We start from the raw sequence: 20,877 nt of genomic DNA on the forward strand, positions 1-20,877 counted from the left end.
GTGAGGCAGGGGGGATGGAAAGGAGAAAGCAAAGGTGGGGAGAATAAAGAGAAAAGACAGAGAAAAGGTACACAGGTCAATAATAAATCCAAAAAGTTCATGGGAAAGGGAGGGAAAGGCAGCAGGAAAAGGGGAAGGAGATGCTCCCTGTTAAGAACAGCAAGGAAGGGACAGCACAGCACTGATGTCAATGTGCTTTGCCCTCCCAACACCTCTCAGGAGCTCCCCCATGTAGGACACACACCAGGGCTCCTGCATCCCTCTGTGACTTCAGTTCACCTCTGAGACTTGACTCCTTTCTCCACTGATCCACATTTCAACCCCCTGAGAGATTCAGATCTATTGATTTGCTCCTCCGTGTACTTATCAGAGCTGATGTGTGCAGGGTGGGATGAACAGTGCACAGATGTGTCTGCACACACAGCACTCCTGATCCCAGGGGGAAAATCATCCCAGCCTGGCAGTGCTTGGATGAAAAACATCCCCAGCACCCCCTATGAGCAGCCTGGGGGTGGCACCTGCAGATCTGCAGGGCAAGGGAAGAATAAAACCAGCTGGGCAGAAATCTGAGGGAGAGCAGGAGGAGCAGATTCCCCAAGAACATGGACTGGGATTTCTGTATGGAAGAACAAATCCAAAAGGCCTGCAAAGAACTGAAGGAGATCCAGCCTGTGGCAGACACACATATTTCAGCGGTCTCCCACCAAATACTCACTTGTGCTCCAGAAAGTTTGCTAAAATCCTTTGTATTTAGTCTCAGAATTTAAGAAGACCAAGTTAGTGCCCCAGACTGAAAGGTGAGGCAGCTGCTGGAGTGACCACAGACAGGTCACAAATTCCCCTTCAATACACATTGGGGACCAGGCACAGAAGAAAATGGGGCTAAATTTTAATTTCCTAATCCCAAGTGGAAAGGCAGGCAGCTTCCTGCAGCTGTCTGCTCTCACCCAGCTCCACATCCATGAACTCCTCTGAGCAGCTACAGGAAAAGGACTTTTCAATCACCCCTGATTGCAGACAGGCTCTGAGAAATCCATGCAAAACTTATTTCCTTATAAAAGGAAATGCTCTGGCAACCTGCTTCTCTTCCTGGAACTCTGTTTTTTCCTCCCATCTCCAGCTTTTTGCCTATTGCATCTGAACAGTGCAGGATAAAGAGGGAATTCTCTCCAAGACATTATTTTTCACCATTTCAGGAAGACCAGGAAAAAGCACATCTGGAAAAATAAGAATGAAGATTTAAGTGGGGGTGAAGGGTTGAAGTTTTCTTTGGGATTGCTCCTCTTTCAGAAATGAGCCTGACAGATTGACTGGAGAATGAATGAATGAACAACTGCAGCCCAGCCTGCAGCCAAAGGGAAGAAGTCAAAGAAAACCCAGCTTTACAAAAGAGAAGGTTTCAAGAACATTTTCCCCTCACCCTCAGTGATCAGAACTTTCCTTTTATAAGAAAATTTATGGATGAGATCAGTGTGGAGAAAGGAAACTGTGATAAGAACCAACCTAAGCAGAGCAGTGAAGAAGAAACCTGTGAGGCCAGAAATTTCTTGGGTCAGGAAATGTATTTCCTTAAGAAATGTGGAAAACATTTCTTTTGTAGGAATGATATTACAAATGAATAAATGGTCCTTATGCACTGAGCCTTGCAGCTGCAAAATGGAGCATTTAGAGAGTTTTTATGCAAAAAATCCCACTGAAAATTGCTCCCCTGATTTATGATGCTCCAAGGGTTGCTCTGGGTTATTTTACCCCTGGACAGTGAGCAAACACAACTCTGACAAACTCACTGAGGCTTGGAAGAGTTTGGCCAGGGAAATAAGAGCAGTCACTCTTTAAAAAGTGATCTCCTGTGGAAGCCAATGCTGAGGCAATACCATAACCAGCTTCTGGCCCTGGGTTGTCTTTCTCTTCCCAGCAAAAACCAGAGTGAAAACAGTGTCTGGCTAGAAATGGATAAATCATATCTCCATGTACCTCCAGCTTCTCTTGCAGGAGCTTTAAAGCTCTTCACTTGCTCAAAAGCAATTAAAACACACTGCAGAGGCACTGGGAAACTCCACCTAAAGCAATTTTTGGTCAGTGCTGCTGAGTAAAAGGTACAGGAATGGCTCAAACCACGCAGCTCATCCTGGCAATGCTCATCTTCTGCACAATTCCAGTGACTTTCTGATGTTAACCACAGTTCCAACAATTTTTTGATGTTTAGCACTTAATCTACTGAGAGAAGAGGGTGCTTTGGGCTTGTGTTAGCTAAGTTTTGGTTTATTTGAGTCTGTTAATAGAGTAATTCCAATCTAAAGAAAAAAATTTGGAAACTATTACTATTATAAAACGGTTTCTTTTTCAAATGCAGAATTTGGGACAGGGAGTGGTCTCCAGCACTTCCTGAGGATGTTTCTTCCTCTGTGTTTCTGCCATTTAAATAATGAGATAGCAGATTCAGAGAAAGAGGTTTTATTAGAATTTGCTATAATTCTAAAAATCTCTCAAAGTGGGAGTCACTTTGATGCTGCCTTGTCAAGCCCTGAGGCTGCACATTCACATTTTTAATGCTCAAGCAGTGAAATCTCCATGAGCACCCTGGTGAGCAGGGTTTGGTCCAGAGGAGAGAGTAGGATTTGGGGTGAGCAAGGTTTGGGTTCAGGGGTCAGCAGGGTTTGGGGTGAGCAGGGTTTGGGTTCAGCAGGGTTTGATCCAGGGGGCTGAGCAAGCAGGGTTTGGGGTGAGCAAGGTTTGGGGTGAGCTGGGTTTGGTCCAGGGGATGAGCAGGATTTGGGATGAGCAGGGTTTGATCCAGGGGATGTGCAGGGTTTAGGTTCAGCGGGGTTTGGGGTGAGGAGGATTTGAGGTGAGCAGGGTTTGGTCCAGGGAGGTCAGCGGGGTTTGGGGTGAGCAGGGTTTGGTTTAGGGGGTCAGCAGAGTTTGGGGTGAGCTGGGTTTGGGGTGAGCAGGGTTTGATCCAGGGGGTGAGCAGGGTTTGGGATGAGCAGGGTTTGGGGTGAGCAGGCTTTGGTCCAGAGGGTCAGCAGGGTTTGGGGTGAGTAGGGTTTGGGGTGAGCAGGGTTTGATCCAGGGGTCAGCAGGGTTTGGGGTGTGCAGGGTTTGGTTTAGGGGGTGAGCAGGGTTTGGGGTGTGCAGGGTTTGGTTTAGGGGGTGAGCAGGGTTTGGGGTGACCAGGGTTTGGTTCAGGGGAGTGAGCAGGATTTGGGGTGAGCAAGGTTTGGAGTGAGCAAGGTTTGGGTTCAGGGGTGAGCAGGGTTTGGGGTGAGCAGGGTTTGGGGTGAGCAGGGTTTGATCCAGGGAGTGAGCAGGGCTTGGGATGAGCAGGGTTTGGGGTGAGCAGGGTTTGGGGTGAGCAGGGTTTTGTCCAGGGAGCTGAGCAAGCAGGGTTTGGCGTGAGCAAGGTTTGGGGTGAGCAGGGTTTGGTTTAGGGGGTCTGCAGGGTTTGGGTTCAGTGGGGTTTGGGGTGAGCAGGGTTTGGTCCAGGGGAGTGAGCAGGGTTTGGGTTCAGCAGGGTTTGGGTTCAGCAGGGTTTGGGGTGAGCAGGGTTTGGTTCAGGGGGTCAGCACTGTTTGGGGTGAGCAGGGTTTTTTCCAGGGGGTAGAACAAACAACAGCAGCTCTGCTCCCCCTGCATCGTCCAAGAGCTGCCCCAAGTCAGGAGCATCTCAGAAGTTATGGCTGAATATTGAGAATTTACTGACTGGAGCCTGTTCAGAACAGTCCCACCCCCACCAGTGCAATTCCTGTGCAGTTATTAAGGCACTATTTAATTTCACCCAAGATATTAAATATGCTCCCAAGACTTGATTTAGAGAAGCTGTTGGGACAATAATGTTGAATTTCCTGGCTTAAGTGGGCTTAAATTTTCAGTTATGTTACACTAATGAACTTATTCTGGTGATCCCAATTTCAGAGCTCTTCTGTGATTACCAAAAGTGGTTCTAAGCACCTCATCAAAAAGAAGGCTGGATATTAAACAATGGAATATTTGCATACCTTGGAGGAGATGATTGGACATCACTGCTGTGCTCTGCATCTAAATTGCAGCTGATCACAATTCAGGCCTAGTAACCTCCTCTTGAAATACATTTATTTCCTTCTGTTTGACTCAATTGTAGTGCCTTAAAATAGATTTCAGAATGTAGGAATGATCAGGTAAGTGCCTGGATTCACTGCACTGTGCAGGAATACCACAGGAAATCCTGGCTGGTTCCAGCTCTTCCCACTTCCAATGGGGAAGGATGGGTAGGAAGAAGAAATGGGGAGATGATCTCACCAAGGTTCCCAGGTTTGGCATCTCTGATGGAAAGAAGTTTACCTGGTGCCTTGCTGCTGCTTGTCCTGGGTGGGGACCAGAGGAGAAAACCAGTGACAAAGCACAAGGTGGTGCCTTCAGGGACACAAGGATTGGGCTCAGCTGGGAAAGATGAAACCCTGCTGGTCCCAGGGAGGGATCTCCAGGGATCTCTCTCACTTCACCTCAGTTACATCTCCCTGCAATCCCCAGATCTCACTCCAGCACAAGCAGTGCTCTCAGTGCTCCTGAGCTCCTGCACAGGACTTTCAGCAGAAAATCTACTCCCACACAGAGAGGAAAGGAAGGTTTGAGCTCAGGAAAAGCTGTTTCACCTTAAAACCTGCCAAAAGCTGGTGACATCAAACAGGGAAGAAGGTGGAAGAAGAAGAAATCACATCCCAGCACCAGCTCTGCTCCACAGCCCAGCCTTCAGCTGGAGAACCTTTCTGATCTCTAACCAGGGACTTAAAGGGGTCAGACTCAAAGGTGCATGACAAGAAGGGATTTAAGACCTACAGAAAATGATTAGGAGTATTTTTTATATTTATAATGATAAGATTTTTATAATTATATTTATTATTAATAATAATTAATTAAATTTTTGTCCTTATAATTATAAAAAATTATTTATCATTTTTCTCTCATTAGCAAAATGCATTGTTAAGTCTGAACACCCAGAGAACATTTGTGTGATAACTTATTACAGTTCTGTGAGAAAATTCCTGAGCTCCAGATCTTCTGGTGACTCTAAAACAGCTGCACAGAGGCAGAAAGAAAAGTGAAGCAACTGAAGGTCAGTGATCAATCACTGTGTGACATGGACTTTGCTCAGGTGCACAAGACTTCACAGAGACACCTCCTTTCCCACAGATATTTTGGCTCCTCCTTTAACACTGAAAATCTACTGTTGATAGAAAACCAGGGAGGGGAAAGTACAGCAGCACTGGGGCTCCAATGATCAAACTTGGGAAAACATCATGGCTGAAGGATATTGATCATTTGGGAGCATGCAGGTCTCTGGGATGGTCAGAGGTGAGGCTGCAGGTGTGAGGGAGAGGGCCCAGGGAGGAGCAGAGCCCTTCCTTACCTGAGGTGGAGTTGGGGTGGAGGTGGGTCTGACAATGGGGGGCGTGGGGTTCCTGCTGCCCCCTCCAGACATGATTTCTTCTGTTATGTCTTTGCCCCCCTGGTTTGGATCCCGGATTCGGATCTGCAGGATTGAAAGAATTGCAATTAGAACAAAGGAATAATTCCCACAAGTGTTCTGTTACTGCTGTCCTGGTGTACACCAAAATCTCCCACCACAGCCAGCAGGAGCTGCTCTGAGATGAGCTGGTGCTCAGCAGCAGCACTGGGATGTGCCTTTTTTCCATGGCTTGGAATGCAGGGCATGTCATCCCTTCATCAACACCTAATTTAATCAAAATCTAATTGAATCATCAACCACACCAAGTTCAGTCTAAATATGTGCACCCTGTAATGTAAAATACAGGGGGAACGTGAGTTTCCTGCAGCTGAGAACAAGTGGGAGACAGTTCAGGTACAAGCTAAGCTTGCCCAGCAGTGGAAAGGGCAGGAATGGAGAAAAGGCTGTTTTTTACCCTGCAGGAAACTCCCTGACCTTGCCAGCCCAGCTTCTGGGAAAGGGGGAAAGCAAATCAGTTCCCAGTTCCACCAAAACAGAGAGAATCAAATAAAAATACTGAGTGGAGGAAAGGGAAACTGAAAGAACAAACTCAAATCCTTAGAACTCTGCAGCATTTAGGAAAAAACTGGGATTTTTGAGTCTCTTCACAGCACCAAAATGGGAAGAAAAAAATATTTTCCAAAATAAACCACTCCAGAACACATAGTGAATCCTCAACTGACACTTGAGCCAATCCATGTCCCTGAGCAGGGGGAAGAGCCAGCATGTCTGGGATAATGTGAAATGCTTTTCATCTCCAGTAGAATCTGAAAACCCTAAAGACAGAGCTCTGTGTATCTGCCCACCTTCTCCAAAGCTCTTGGCTGAACTTGAGATTAATTCCATGCAGAAATCCAAGCAAACAACTCCAAGCAAACCAAGAGACACCATCCAGGGCAGGGGTTCTGCTGGAAACCACCCTGTAATAAATTGTGCCATGGCAGGGGTGGGAATGGTCCTGCAGGACCTTCCAAGCCCTTCTGGGATTCTGGGATATAAAACTGGAACTGCAGAAAGGCTTTGTGATTTGTCAAACTCAGTTTGGTGGGATGGTGGCTTCACTCTGTTTGTGAGCACACACACACACACACTGTACTCAGGGTGCTCAGTCTGGGTTTGTCTTATTTTTGATAAAACAAGGATAAATGAAATATTTTAGCAAAAATATATTTTTTTGCTAAAATATTTCATTAACTACAGTAACAACCTGAGAGTTGGCCCTCTCCTCTGCTTGACACAGTCAATGGCATTAAAAACAAGATTTCCCTGCCTGCAAGGGAAATTTGTAGTACTCAAATACTCAACTCATGGTGGATGTGGGCATGTGCACATTAATGCATTTAATTTTTCTCATTTCTCCAGTTGCAACACCAATTACCAAACTGAAACAGCACATTCAGAGAGAAGCATCTTGGGCATTTAAAATGCCTTTTCTGCCTCAAAGAACTCAGCTTGGCTGGCATGGAACTGCCTTAATCCCAGCTGAGCGTGTCTGATCAGCTCTGCATTTCAATGGCATCGGGGATCTGGGCATGTCGTGTTTGGGATGCTGAAAAGAGACTCCTGGGGACTGAAGAGGTGACAAAAAAGCTGCTGAGAGCAGCCACCAAAAAGGCCTTTCCTGCAGGCACAGCTCACACATTGTTCAGTTCTTCCGGTCTCCCAAATCAAGTGTCACCCCAGATCACCCTCAAAACTCCAGAGATGCAAATATTCTGCATTTTGAGACATGTCTAAGTCCTTTTATTCTTTTCTACCCCCAGGAAACTGTTCTTTTAATGTTTCCAAAACACTCTCACACAAACACTGCTGTAATTTCCTTTTCAGTCCTTTACAAACGATTCATTCACAAGTTCAAGCCCACATCATATTTTCCTGGTTCAACCTCACATTCACCCCACACACTTCCACTGTTCCCCACCTGTAGATGGGTTTAAATTCCATTCATCTGCCTCTCTCAAATTCCCCCCTTGAACTAGAAAGAGAGGGAATGTGCTCTCCAAACCCATATCCACTTTGATAATATGGTCAGGCTCTTTCAAGCCTGCAAATACATCCAGAACCTCCTGGTTTTCCACTTTTTCAAGGCCTAATATTCAATAATTTCTGATTTGTCACTTTGAACTAATTCTTAATATTCTCCCAAACTGCTGAGTTCACTCATTCCCACCTGGCTTTTTGGTGGGAGCCAGGTGGGAATGAGTGAACCCCTCTAAGCAGCAGCACAGGTGAGGATTCCAGGCTTGGGCAGACCATGCTGCTTTTGTTCCTGTTTATTGAAAACCAGCAAAATTATTTTTCTTTTCAAATGGCTGAGATGCCACAAATCAGAGTGGACAGTGCCCATGGAAAAATGGAAACCAGCACTGTGCAATGTTTAATTACACTTCATCTCTTTGGGAATGACAAATTGGTTTGGGGTGGGAGAGACCTTAAAGTTCATCTTAGAGCATGGGCAGGACACCTCCCACTGTGCCAGGCTGCTCCAAGCCCCATCCAGCCTGGCCTTGGGCACTGCCAGGGATCCAGGGGCAGCCCCTGCTGCTCTGGGCACCCTGTGCCAGGGCCTCCAGTGAAGATAAAGAACATTTTTCATGTCCTTGCAGCTCCCCCCAGGACAGGGTCCCTCACTCACCGTTTTCTTCTCTCTCTTGGCAGGCGGCGGCTGCTGCTGCTGCGTAGGCACAATGATGGGTGCAGACTGGTACACGGGCTGGCTGGGGTAGAAGGGTGTTCCTGGGGCACCAAGGACACAAACCAGAGGGACAAGGTCAGCTCAGGACACACAACCAACGCCAGAGGTGCAGCTGGGCACAACTTCCAGCATCGCAGCTCCACAGCCACTGAACAGAAGCTGATGCTGCATCAAGACAAGAGGTTCAGGCACCATTTCTTATTTGATTTCCATGACCCCAAATTGGCCATGTACATCATTGGGTTTTGGGATGGCAAACTTAAATTCATTTTGCTTGGTTTTTCTTGCCAGACCATGATGCAAAAGATACAAGGGTTGATCTTTGCTGTTTGTAGCTTAGTTTTCATTATTATTTCATCTTTCCCTCTATGGTGCCAATGGTCTCTTTTCTATTGCCTATACTGGGACCAGTAAATGCTTTAGCTGGGTGTGGAGAGTAGCTTTGTTATTCTGAGCTATGTCTGACAGGCTGTGGACACCACAGAGGCACTGCAAGAGCATCCCTGGGCTCCTCTGCCTGACAAACAGGAAGGTTTTCTGCTGGATTTGCTGCTGGTTTATCGGGGGTTTTCTGCCTTTGTAGAGAAATTCTGTCTAACCAATACAAACAACTTGTGAGGTCAACTGCAACCTATTTGGAAGCACAACCAGAAAATTTAATTATGAGCAATGTTCCTCTCATGCTGCAACACACAAAAAGCACGACCACGGTGATGAGTGCAGAATTACACCACTGGTCACATTCCTAGCAGCCAGTGATGGCTCATTATGGTTTTCTCAGTGGAATGAGAGTGGCTCAGTGAATAACCAAGTGCTTTAAGACCACACCAGAGATGAGGGTGGCAGAGCAGAGCTGCCTCCTGCCCATGGATCAGGTGTCAGGGGAATGTGTAAGGTGCTGCTGGGTGTTCTCCCTTCCAGGCATGGATGAACTGAGGGCTTGCAGTTGCCTCTGGCACAATCTCATCTATTCTTCAGCTGAACTAACCTCTAACTGGGCATGAAAATCTGGATTGTGCCTGTAACCCAACCAGGAGGTCGCTGGATTTCAGGCAAAGGGTGAAATCCAAGAAAGCAAATGAAACCAGCCCAGCACAGCCTGATTTGCAGCTCCAAGGATGCATTCCTGCTGCTGAGAGCTGGAAAGCCCAGCTCAGAGCAGACTCCCTGTCTGCATCCTCAGAGAGGGAACTCTTCTTGTGCAAGAGTTGGCATCAAAGAGCTCAAAGTGACACTCCTGGCTGGGCTGAGTCACTCAAGAAATGGGGAAATTCTCATTTTGAATGCTAGGGTCAGCAGAGCCACTTCAGATCTGGCCTCAAAGTCTCTATCTGCATCTCTGCAGGCTGAGAATCAGCAATTACTGCCCAGCAGCTGTGGCAGCCCCTGGATCCGTGGATATGTCCAAGGCCAAGCTGGGCAGGGCTGGGAGCAGCCTGGGATAGTGGAAGCTGTGGAAACTGTCCCTGCCATGGTAGGGGGTGGCACTGGATGGTATTTAAGGTCCTTCCAAGCCAAACCATCCTGGGATTTGGTGATTCTGTGAACCCTGCTGATGAGCAGGTGTCCAAGCAGAACCTGGCCAAGGTGAGGGAACAGGAGGAGCCTGGGATCCTGCAAGGTGTGAATTCCCCTCACTGGCACCTCCTAGAAACCAGATCCAACCACATCACCTGCAATGTGATCCCTGCTGGAGAGGCAGCTCCAGCAGAACTCAGGGAATGACTCTCCCTTTATGAAATGCATTTTTAAAACCTAAATCCTGAAAAAAGTATCTTCAGGGAAGAAACAGCTTCTGTGACAAGCCAAATGCATTTGCCAGGGCCACACTCTCTGCTCTGCTCTCTGCCTTTGATCCCTTCCACTTCTTCAGCACCCAACTTTTATTCTCTCTCCTACCCACTGATCACTTCAAGGTCTTTCCCTGTTTTGTACAAAAACTCCCTGACATCAGAGAATGCAAAACTGAGTTATAAAATTGCACTGTCCATTTTCACAAGTTTTGCCTTCCACTCTATTTTCCCTGACCACCTTCTTTAGGTCTTGCCAGATGCAATGATTTTGATGTCCAGCAGCCACACTGGCTACAAGTCCTGTGCTTGAGGCACAGGGCACTGCCAGCAGCATTATCCATGCCTGGAATGCAGATTTAGCTGCTCCCCAAACCTGGCAGCACCTGAGCATTCCCAGTCCCAAACACAGCAAGGGAGTGACAGCAGGGAAAGGTGGGAAAGTGCAGGGAAATCCCTGGTGAAACCTTCCCTGCCTGGAAAACTCTGCAGGACAGAGAGCTCTGGCTTCACCCACTGATGCTCCAAACTGCAGCAACCTAAAGCTGGGACTGAAAGATTCCAAGATTTTCTGCAAAAACCCAGGTGCTTCCAGGAGAGGAAAGGAGCTGGAAATGAACCTTGTCCTAATTACAGGAGTGAAGACAGATAAATGGCACCAAGCAAGCAGGAAGTAAGAAAGCAGACCTGTAACAGGACAAAAAATGAGGAATACTGGGCAATTTCCTCATCTAGTGGATCAGATTTGAAGAAGCATTACAATATTTCTTCTATTTTCTCTAGGATCAACCACCAGGAAGTAGCTGCCCTGTAATTACCCTCTCTCCTATTCTGAAATTGCATTACCAGGTTCAAGGGCTTCATGACAACCTTTCAATAATTCCCATGAGTTCCACAGAGATCAGATAAATAAGAGAAGGAAAAGAGGAAATATAAGAGACCTTTCTGAATGATGCTACTGGGTTTTTCTCTCCCTCCAAAGGGATCTCTGTGTGTGAAGAGCAAACTGCAATTCTGCCAAGGGAGCAGGGCTGTTACTGGGCAGCCTGAAGGGAATCAGTCACTCCAAGGCTCCAAAATTCCAACAGAGAATTCCCATGGGAGCCTGAGAATATCTCTGCCCCCACCAGGCTGCAAAATGTGAGTGGGCAGGGAGCAGTGAGTGACCAAATGCATGAAAAAGCCACGTTTTGGTCTCTGCAGGAGTTACAGACTGGACTAAATTATCTTGGCAGCATCAATCTAGGGAAAAACCCACATGGCTTGTTCTTATCCCCCAGCACACACCCAACAAGAAGCACCGGGCTAAGAACTGTTAACTGCAGTTAACTGGCAATGCCAGGCATGGCACAGTGAAAACCAGGACTGCAAATGTACCCACAGCACCTGAACAAATAATAATGATTGAGCAGGGACTAAGAACCAGCCCCAGCGCTGGCCACAGGTGATCCTGGGCAGCTGCAGCTTCCCTGACACACTCACACAAACAACACTCTGGGATTTTTCAGGAGTGAATAATCAGAGCTGTGACACCGCCAAATTTAGCAGCTATTTGAAGTTCAAACAAATGCTAATCCAGCTTGTTATTCTAAATCTTCAGCTTGACAACAGGAAAACACAGCAAGAACAGGCTGTAAGCAGTCTCCAAGCAGAACTCACCGTAGGCATTGGGGAATTCTCCAGGACCTGGGCCTGGGTAGAAGGGTCCTGGTCCTGGTGGCTGCACAGGATATTGCTGTGGTGGCCCGACATAGGGAGGGCCACTGTGACGATACTGGGGGGACAGAAACAGCCATCAGTCACTGCACAAGGATTAGGGGGACAGAAACAGCCATCGGTCACTGCACAAGGACTGGGGGGACAGAAACAGCCATCAGTCACTGCACAAGGACTGGGGGGACAGAAACAGCCATCAGTCACTGCACAAGGATTAGGGGGACAGAAACAGCCATCGGTCACTGCACAAGGACTGGGGGGACAGAAACAGCCACCGGTCACTGCACAAGGACTGGGGGGACAGAAACAGCCATCGGTCACTGCACAAGGACTGGGGGGACAGAAACAGCCATCAGTCACTGCACAAGGACTGGGGACAGACACAGCCATCAGTCACTGCACAAGGACTGGGGCAAGCTGCACAAGTAACTGAGCCCCCCTGACCAACAGGCATCTGGTTAATGACAGCTTTGGGCAGCACAGAATTATGGATTGTTAAAGTTGGAAAAGACCTTTAAGATCACTGAGTCCAACCATAACCAGCAGCACCAAGGTCAGCATTGACCATGTCCCCATGTCCCCAGGGATGGGGACTCCAGCACTGCCCCAAACATCCTCTGCCAGTGCCTCACCACCCTTTCCATGAAGGAATTTTCCCTAATATCCACCTAAACATCTCCAAATGTTAGTGCCAAAAGTAAGGTAAAGCCAAGGCAGGGAGGACACAGGAGCTGAGGTAGAACAGAGCCCCTGCCCTGATTGCAACACCCTGTTATGTGGCTCAAGGTTCTGGAGTGCCTATGGATTCATTAAGTCAAATTAGGTACTAGATCTATTAAGTCAAATTAGGTATTATTAAAGCACTAAATATTAAATATTTAGTCCAGTATTGGACTACATTTAGTCCAATGTCCAAGACACTGGTTTCCTACTGTGTTTGAGGGAGGCCTGAAAGAGGTGAGTGGTTCCCACTGCCTCCATGCACAGAACAAATACCTCACACAGAGAAAGGACAGAGGCTGAACCACAGCATCCTGGAATCACTTAGGCTGGAAAAGCCCCTACAACCACCAGTCCAACTGTTCCCCCAGCCCACCCCTAAACCTTGTCCCCAGATGCCACATCCACACATTTCTTCAACCCTTCCAGGGGTGCTGGCTCCACCTGGGCAGCCTCTGCAATGCCCCATCATGAAAGAAGCTTTCTCAATACCTCACCTAGAGCTGCCCTGGCACATGACATGCAACTACCAGCCTGATTTCACAGACACATCCCACACCCTCCTGGTGGCTCCTGAGACAATCCCATGGATCAAACACTGCTCTGCAGCTCCTCAGGTCTAGATTAAGTCAAATTAGGTGTTTTTAAAGCACTAACTATTTAGTCCAATATTTAAATATCCAAGACATTGGTTTCCTACTGTGTCTGAGGGAGGCCTGAAAGAGGTGAGTGGTTCCTACTGCCTCCATACAGAAGAACAAACACTTCATACAGAGAAAGGACAGAGGCTGAACCACAGCATCCTGGAATCACTTAGGCTGGAAAAGCCCCTACAACCACCAAGTCCAACTGTTCCCCCAGCCCACCCCTAAACCTCGTCCCCAGATGCCACATCCACACATTTCTTCAACCCTTCCAGGGGGGCTGGCTCCACCTGGGCAGCCTCTAAAATGCCCCATCATCCTCTCCATGAAGGAACTTTTCCCAATACCTAATCTAGACCTGCCCTGGCACATGATATTCAACTACCAGCCTGATTTCACAGACACATCCCACATCCTCCTGAGACAACCCCACGGATCAAACACTGCTCTGCAGCTCCTCAGGTCTTGATTAAGTCAAGTTAGGTATTGTTCAAGCACTAAATATTTAGTCCAATATTTAAAAGTCCAAGATATTGGTTTCCTACTGTGTCTGAGGGAGGCCTGAAAGAGGTGAGTGGTTCCTACTGCCTCCATGCACAGAACAAATACTTGATACAGAGAAAGGACAGAGGCTGAACCACAGAATCCTGGAATCACTTAGGCTGGAAAAGCCCCTACAACCACCAGTCCAACTATTCCCCCAGCACTGCCAAGCCCACCCCTAAACCTTGACCCCAGATGCCACATCCACACATTTCTTCAACACTTCCAGGGATGCTGGCTCACAGACACATCCCACATCCTCCTGAGACAACCCCACGGATCAAACACTGCTCTGCAGCTCCTCAGGTGCCTGGTGCTGGGTTTACCTGTGGGATACAGTACTGGGGGCCCTGAGGCATGGGGTAGGGCATTGGCAGGTGGTTCACCATCATGATGTGCTGGTTGGTTTGGTACACGGCAGTCGGGGTCTGCGCTCCGGGACGGATGGAGGGGTTGCTGTTCTGGATGGTGGCTCTTGGAGGCTGGATCTGAGGCCTCTGAAAAAACTAGGAGAGGGAAGGGAGAGAGGAGAGAAAACAAAGAACTGGTCAGACTTCCTGGGATATAATTGGAAATATGCTGACAATATTAGAGTTATGGTGTTAGTTTCCAGGGGTTGCCACACTTGCAGAAAACTGCAGGACAGTCCTTGTTTCTCTGTGAACAGCAGGGCCATCTCTGGCTTTCCATTTTACAAGGTACAAACAGACAAGGAACTTTACAAACTAAGAATTATTAGTTTGTATGCCCTGAATTTTACAGCTGAACCTTCAGAGCCAACTTTAGAAAAATGGAATTGTCTAATTTCCTTTTTATAAGGTGGGCTGGCTGCTAAAAAACCCACCTTTATAAATGCCCCAGGGAAATAAAACATCAAGGCAACTGTTCCAATTTATCTCCAGAAGAGCTAAAAATCCTGAATTTCACAGAGGAACCTCGTGCCTGTCCTTCACATCCAGGTCACCTGTTTTGCCCTGTTTTCCAAAGGGTGGCAACCAGGGTGGTCCCAAAGCCTGGCACCACACTGGCATAAGGTGCTGCCCTGGCAAATGGGCCAGGCCCAGGCAGCCAAGCAAGCCCTGGCAGAGACCCATGCCCACCCTCCTGTGCTGGGAGCAGCCCTGGGATGGGCACTGGGCTGATTCTGCTCTCTGGGATGGGCACAGGGCTGGCTCTGCCCTCCCTGGATGGGCACGAGGCTGGCTCTGCATCCTGGGATGGGCACAGGGCTGGCTCTGCCTCTGGGATGGGCACAGGGCTGGCTCTGCCTCTGGGATGGGCACAGGGCTGGCTCTTCCCCTGGGATGGGCACTGGGCTGGCTCTGCATCCCAGGATGGGCACAGGGCTGCAGGCCCTGGCTCTGTCCCCTGGGATGGGCACTGGGCTGGCTCTGCATCCCAGGATGGGCACAGGGCTGCAGGCCCTGGCTCTGTCCCCGGGATGGGCACTGGGCTGCAGCCCTGGCTCTGCCCCCCAGGATGGGCATAGGGCTGGTTCTGGCTCTGTACCCTGGGCTGGGCACAGGGCTGGCTCTGGATCTCAGCAGCCCCAGGATGGGCACTGGGATGGGCACTGGGCTGGCTCTGTCCCCGGGATGGGCACTGGGCTGCAGGCCCTGGCTCTGCCCCCCAGGAGGGGCACTGGGCTGGCTCTGGATCTGCACCCAGGATGGGCACAGGGCTGGCTCTGCCCCCCAGGAGGGGCATGGGGCTGGCTCTGCCCCAGGGATGGGCACAGGGCTGGCTCTGCCCCCGGGATGGGCACTGGGCTGGCTCTGCCCCAGGGATGGGCACTGGGCTGGCTCTGCCCCAGGATGGGCACAGGGCTGGCTCTGCCCCTGGGATGGGCACTGGGCTGGCTCTGCCCCCGGGATGGGCACTGGGCTGGCTCTGCCCCAGGGATGGGCACTGGGCTGGCTCTGCCCCAGGATGGGCACAGGGCTGGCTCTGCCCCTGGGATGGGCACAGGGCTGGCTCTGCCCCCGGGGATGGGCACTGGGCTGGCTCTGCCCCAGGGATGGGCACTGGGCTGGCTCTGCCCCAGGGATGGGCACTGGGCTGGCTCTGCCCCAGGGATGGGCACTGGGCTGGCTCTGCCCCAGGAGGGGCACAGGGCTGGCTCTGCCCCAGGGATGGGCACAGGGCTGGCTCTGCCCCTGGGATGGGCACAGGGCTGGCTCTGCCCCAGGATGGGCACTGGGCTGGCTCTGCCCCTGGGATGGGCACTGGGCTGGCTCTGCCCCCGGGATGGGCACAGGGCTGGCTCTGCCCCAGGAGGGGCACTGGGCTGGCTCTGCCCCAGGAGGGGCACAGGGCAGGCCCTGGCTCTGAGCTCACAGCTCAGGAGGTGAGGGGAGCACTGCACACTGAGGCATTCACTGACAGAGGAGTGACCAGGTGAGAGACACTGATGCCATGCAGAACCAGGAGTTGGAGTTACCTGTATAGGTCTGAATCCTCCCTTCAATAACGAAGCAAGAAAGCAGCAGGAAACAGAAAGAAAGCCAATGGAACAGCTTACAGATCAACAGGAAGGAATAGGATACACATGCACCCTAAATGCACACAGCTGCAGGCAGATTCTGCCCTGCTCTCACTCATCCCTTCAGAAACAGCCAGGAAAAGACCCTGAGTGGCACCATGGACTCTGCTGCCAGAACTCTCCTAGGAAAGTTTCACATCCAAGTATAAAAGTTAAAAAAAAACCAAAACAAAACAACCATAAAACCCAATCAAACCATGATTTACTGCATGAAATGTGACACTACAGAAGGACTTTGCGTTTACTCTGTTCCTAAAACATCAACTATTTCTCCTTCTGGTCTCTTTCAGTGGTACAGAGAGAGCAGATAAAGCAGAAACCCCAGCTCCAATCATGGATTTCTTTCCTTTTCTGCACCAAGACTGGGAGGGGAAGAAATGCCACATATTTAACTGTTCAGTAAAAAGTAATTATAATAATTAGGCCAGCACACATCCCACTGAATCCTGCTGGCTGCTGTGCAGTGATGTGCTACAGGCAGTAACTGTGCCAGGAGGAGTGAGAAAAGAAGAGAGGGGAATGAAGGGATGAGCTGGGATATCCACCCCAGGTTTGGGAAGGAAGTTGTGATGTCTCTGTCCTCAACATGACAATGAGCTTAAAATGGCCATTCTGGTGCTGCTGAAGCTTTCATGGCACCTGAGCTGCTCCCCACAGCCAACAATCTCTCCAGGGAAGCCCTGGGTGACCCTTTCAGATAAGCAGATGTTGTTAAGGTGACACAATGATTTATGTCCAGCCCTGTCAGCCTGGATGAAGAGCTGTCCCCAGCATGCTGGAAGGGTGACCTGAACCAGGAGGAGAGAACTGTTTGGGGAGAAAAGTTTGGAAGTGAGGGTGGAGAAAGCAAATGAGAAGAACAAGAGCCCACCATGGTCCTGCTGTGGTAAAACCTGTGTGTGAGATGTGGGGGAGATGCAGGAGTGTGCCATGAACCAAGTACAGGTGCTGAATTTATGGTGAGAATTACCAGAGTTTGTGATTTTTCCATAACCAAAGACACCAAAAAGTGTAAAAGTCTTTTTTTTTTCCACTGTAATTCACTGACTAATGGTCATTTTTAAGCTGCAAGCATGTTGCAGATATGTCTCACTGAGGGAGGGTTGGAAAAATTGAATAAGCCCCACACAGGTGTGTGTTTATGCAGAGTGAGAAGGGCTGGAGGCAGAAGTGAGACCCCTCTCTATCAACAGCACCTCCATCCACAGGGCAGAGCAGGGAAACCCCCAGTGGCAGAGATGGGGAGACTGCACCCATGGAATGTGCTCCTCAGGCTGCTGCTGCACCACAGAACCTGCAGGGAGCACCCAGGGGACACTCACAGCACTGGGAGCCCCTTGGGCAAGGGCAGCTGCTCCTGCCAGAGCCTCCCTGAGGCTCCCAAGGGACAGAGCCCTGGGCTCTTCCACTGCAAACCTCCTGCCACCCCTCTGCCCTTCCTTGCCATCTTCCCTTTAGTCACTGCTCACACACCCCAACCCTGCCAAATCCTTTCATTTACCATCATCTTCATTTTCTTCCCCAATCACTCCATGCCCAGAGTTATAAAATCAATGATCAACGTGCCACCAAGGAAAAGCAGAGATCCAGTGTCACAGACATCTTTTATGAAAAATCCTTTCCTTAGGATTTTTCCTCCTGAGCAGCTGAGAGGCCTCAGGAACAAAATGTAAACATTGATTATCTGCTGCTGTGGAATGCAACAGGTGCATCTGGGATTGGTCTCATGTGGTTGTTTCTAATTAATGGCCAATCACAGTCAGCTGGCTCGGACTCTCTGTCTGAGCCACAAACCTTTGTTATCATTCCTTCTTATTCTATTCTTAGCTAAGCTTCTGAAGAAATCCTTTCTTCTATGCTTTTAGTATAGTTTTAATATAATATATATCATAAAATAATAAATCAAGCCTTCTAAAACATGGAGTCAGATCCTCATCTCTTCCCTCATCCTCAGACCCCTGTGACACCATCACAATCCAGGGGAGCCCCAGCCCCCTCTGATCTCCCAGCTCTGCTTTTCATGGCTTTGCCACGAGCTCTGTATTTCCAGGCCATGGCTCCCAGTGCCAGGAGTGCTCCCTTGGACCCCAAATCTGCACCAAAATAGAAATTTGGGCTAAGAGCCTGAGAACAAACCTATGCTAAGCTCAGCCTGGCAAACATGAGCATTGATCTATTTTTTCCTATTTTTGGATGCTGTGATGGGTCCATGGAAACTGGAGGGAGGTTTGGAGAATGGAAGCAAAAGGAAAGTTCAAGTTGTCACCCAAGCTCTGCACTTCACTCAAGCTTCTCATGCCCCTGTTATTGATTTTTAGTCTTTCTGGTGCCACCAGGCCCCAGCCTTTGGTGGGATAACCTGAGCCTGGCTGGGGCAGGGAGGAGGAGGTGCCTGCATGGGCAATGCAGCAGGAACTGAGAAGCTGCAGCCCTGAGATGTGAAGATCAGAGAACTGTGGAATTATTTAGGTTGGAAAAACCCTCTAAGATCACTGAGTCCATCCCTAACCCATGTCCCCAGGTGCCACATGCACACATTGTTTGAACACTTGCAGTGATGCTGACTCCACCTCTTCCAGTGCCTGAGCACCCTCTCCATGAAGAGATTTTCCCAATATCCCAAAAGCTCCCTTGGTGCAGCTTGAGGCCACTTCCTCTTGTGCTGTGCCTCCTCCAGGAGCTGGAGCTGCAGCACAAACCCCCAGGTCCTGCTTCCCCAGCTCTTTTGGCTGGCTCAAGGCAAAGCTTTGTTTCCATCCCCTCTGACTCCCTCTGTTTTATTATTTAGTAAATCATAAAATGAAGGGGAAAAGCCCCTTTTGGTATTTAGAAGTGGCAGCTCCTTCACACACTCAGGGATGCAGACAGTGAAGTGACTGCAGCAGTTTCCCTATCAGCTTCTGACTTAAAATACCCCAAAAAAGCTACAAAATGCTCACCTGAGTCAGTTCAGGGAGTGAACTCCCAACCTCTCCAAGTCCCAAAGCTTTTCCACAGCAGCATCCAGCCAAGCCCATTCTCCTGTACCAGTTACACCCTGAGGAACTCAAGCAAACTAAAACTGGAATAAACTCCACCAGCAACCTCAAGTGAGAGCTGAGCCACGAGCAGCAAACCCATCTCAAACACAGTTCAAGTCAAAAGGAAACAACCACATTTCAATTTGTATTTCTGATTTCTGTTTCTAATCACACCAGCCTCTTCTGAGCACCCGTTTCTAAAATAAACCCCACACTCCCCAAGTCACTTCATAAGTGAAGGGATTTTAGGCAGATTCAAATGCAACAAAAATTTGCATTTTGGAGCTCAGGTTAGAAGAAAACTGCTGTTCTCCACTGTGCTTTGTGAGGATCAGAAGCAACAAAGTGACTCCACAGGCTCACTCAGAAAGAAAAAACAGAAAACCTGTGCAGGAAGTGGGAAATGGAGCAGCAATTCCAGCAGGGAATAGCTCCATGTGCCACAGCATTTGGGGGAAAAGCACAAGCTGACAGTGTATTCCAAAATACTGCCCAAAACACTTTGATGGGCTGTTTTCTGCCTCCTGTGAAGTGAGGTTTTCCTGCAGATTCTCAGTGTGTGATCTCAGAATCAGGGATTACTGATGCACACTTAACTTCCAGTCAGAACTGCTGCAATGATTTCATTTCCCTTCAGCCACTATTGGTAACACCCCAAATCTCTGCTATTTTCTCTCTCACAGTGGGGTCACATTTCCCTCAGCATTAACTGGCTGCAACTCCCACTGTCACTGTCCAACTCCAGGGCAGGCATTTCCATCCAAGGAAAAAACCCTGCTCATAAAGCTGGCATTCAACTTCAGGTGCTTAAATCATCCTCATTTGAGGACCTTAAAGATCTAATAATTACAGGCAGTAACACTGAAGAACAATCCATTATTTGCCTGAAGGAGACCCAGAATCAATACAAGGCACATGTTAATAAAAGCTGGGATGGACACAGGGAATTGCAAACCCCACAGTGCTGCTGCTGCCTTCAAAGGGAAGGTGGAGTTGCAGCAGTAAATATTAGCCCTGCTGAGGCCAATTTACTTATTTAGCATTTTCTAGCTTAGGAATCTCAGTCTCAAAGCTCTCAGCTTGTGTTACACAGTTTAACCAAGTTTAAAAACTGTCCTGTGAGGATAATTATTTCTGTTGGTCTCGAGCACCCTGTGAGTGCTGGGTTTAGGATGAAATTCTCCCACAGCTGTGACTCTCCTGTACATGGCAGGGGCCAAAATCCCTGTCTGCACCCCCAGTCCACACCATGGGTGTTTTGGGTTAAAGGAAACAAACAGCTCATCCACAGCCCAGGTGTCTCTGTGCCTGTCCTGGTGCAGCACATGACAGATGCAACTGGGAATAAAGCCTGGAATATTTTCTAATGGTGACAGCTTCTCACAGATCATCATAAGCAGATTCAAATGTAAGAGACAAAAATCTAACTGTGATAAAATCAGGGAAACACTTGGAATTTACAAGCACAGCAAGGGCAGAGCCATAACTGGGTCCAAAGGAAAGTTTTGGATCCCATTCCTGTCAGAATGGTGGCCAAGTCCCACCAGTAAAGCTCCAGTCATGGGAATCTTTCCTCCAAGGCTGTGCTGCCTCAACACTCATGGGCCAAAACCTGCTTAAAGAAAGCTCAGCAAATTTTAGGAGAACATGAAATGGCTCCCAGTGAATCCATCCCTTAGGAATGACCCACGAAGGAACCAAGGAGCTGCAGAGCAGGAATGC

The 20,877-nt window shown here is 48.9% G+C and overlaps 1 protein-coding gene across 1 annotated transcript in view; it reads right to left on the minus strand.

Annotated features, from left to right (window-relative positions):
* The window catches only part of EIF4G3 (eukaryotic translation initiation factor 4 gamma 3), a 145,596-nt gene that overhangs the window by 50,778 nt on the left and 73,941 nt on the right, over positions 1–20,877 (minus strand). The window contains exons 6-9 of the mRNA XM_058818836.1: positions 13,920–14,099; positions 11,630–11,744; positions 8,121–8,221; positions 5,387–5,509 (exon numbers count right to left, since the gene is read on the minus strand). Coding sequence (XP_058674819.1) covers positions 5,387–5,509; positions 8,121–8,221; positions 11,630–11,744; positions 13,920–14,099 — 519 coding nt within the window. The remainder of the gene's footprint in view (positions 1–5,386; positions 5,510–8,120; positions 8,222–11,629; positions 11,745–13,919; positions 14,100–20,877) is intronic.

Source organism: Ammospiza caudacuta, chromosome 22 (assembly GCF_027887145.1).
Source record: "Ammospiza caudacuta isolate bAmmCau1 chromosome 22, bAmmCau1.pri, whole genome shotgun sequence".
Taxonomy (NCBI): domain Eukaryota; kingdom Metazoa; phylum Chordata; class Aves; order Passeriformes; family Passerellidae; genus Ammospiza; species Ammospiza caudacuta.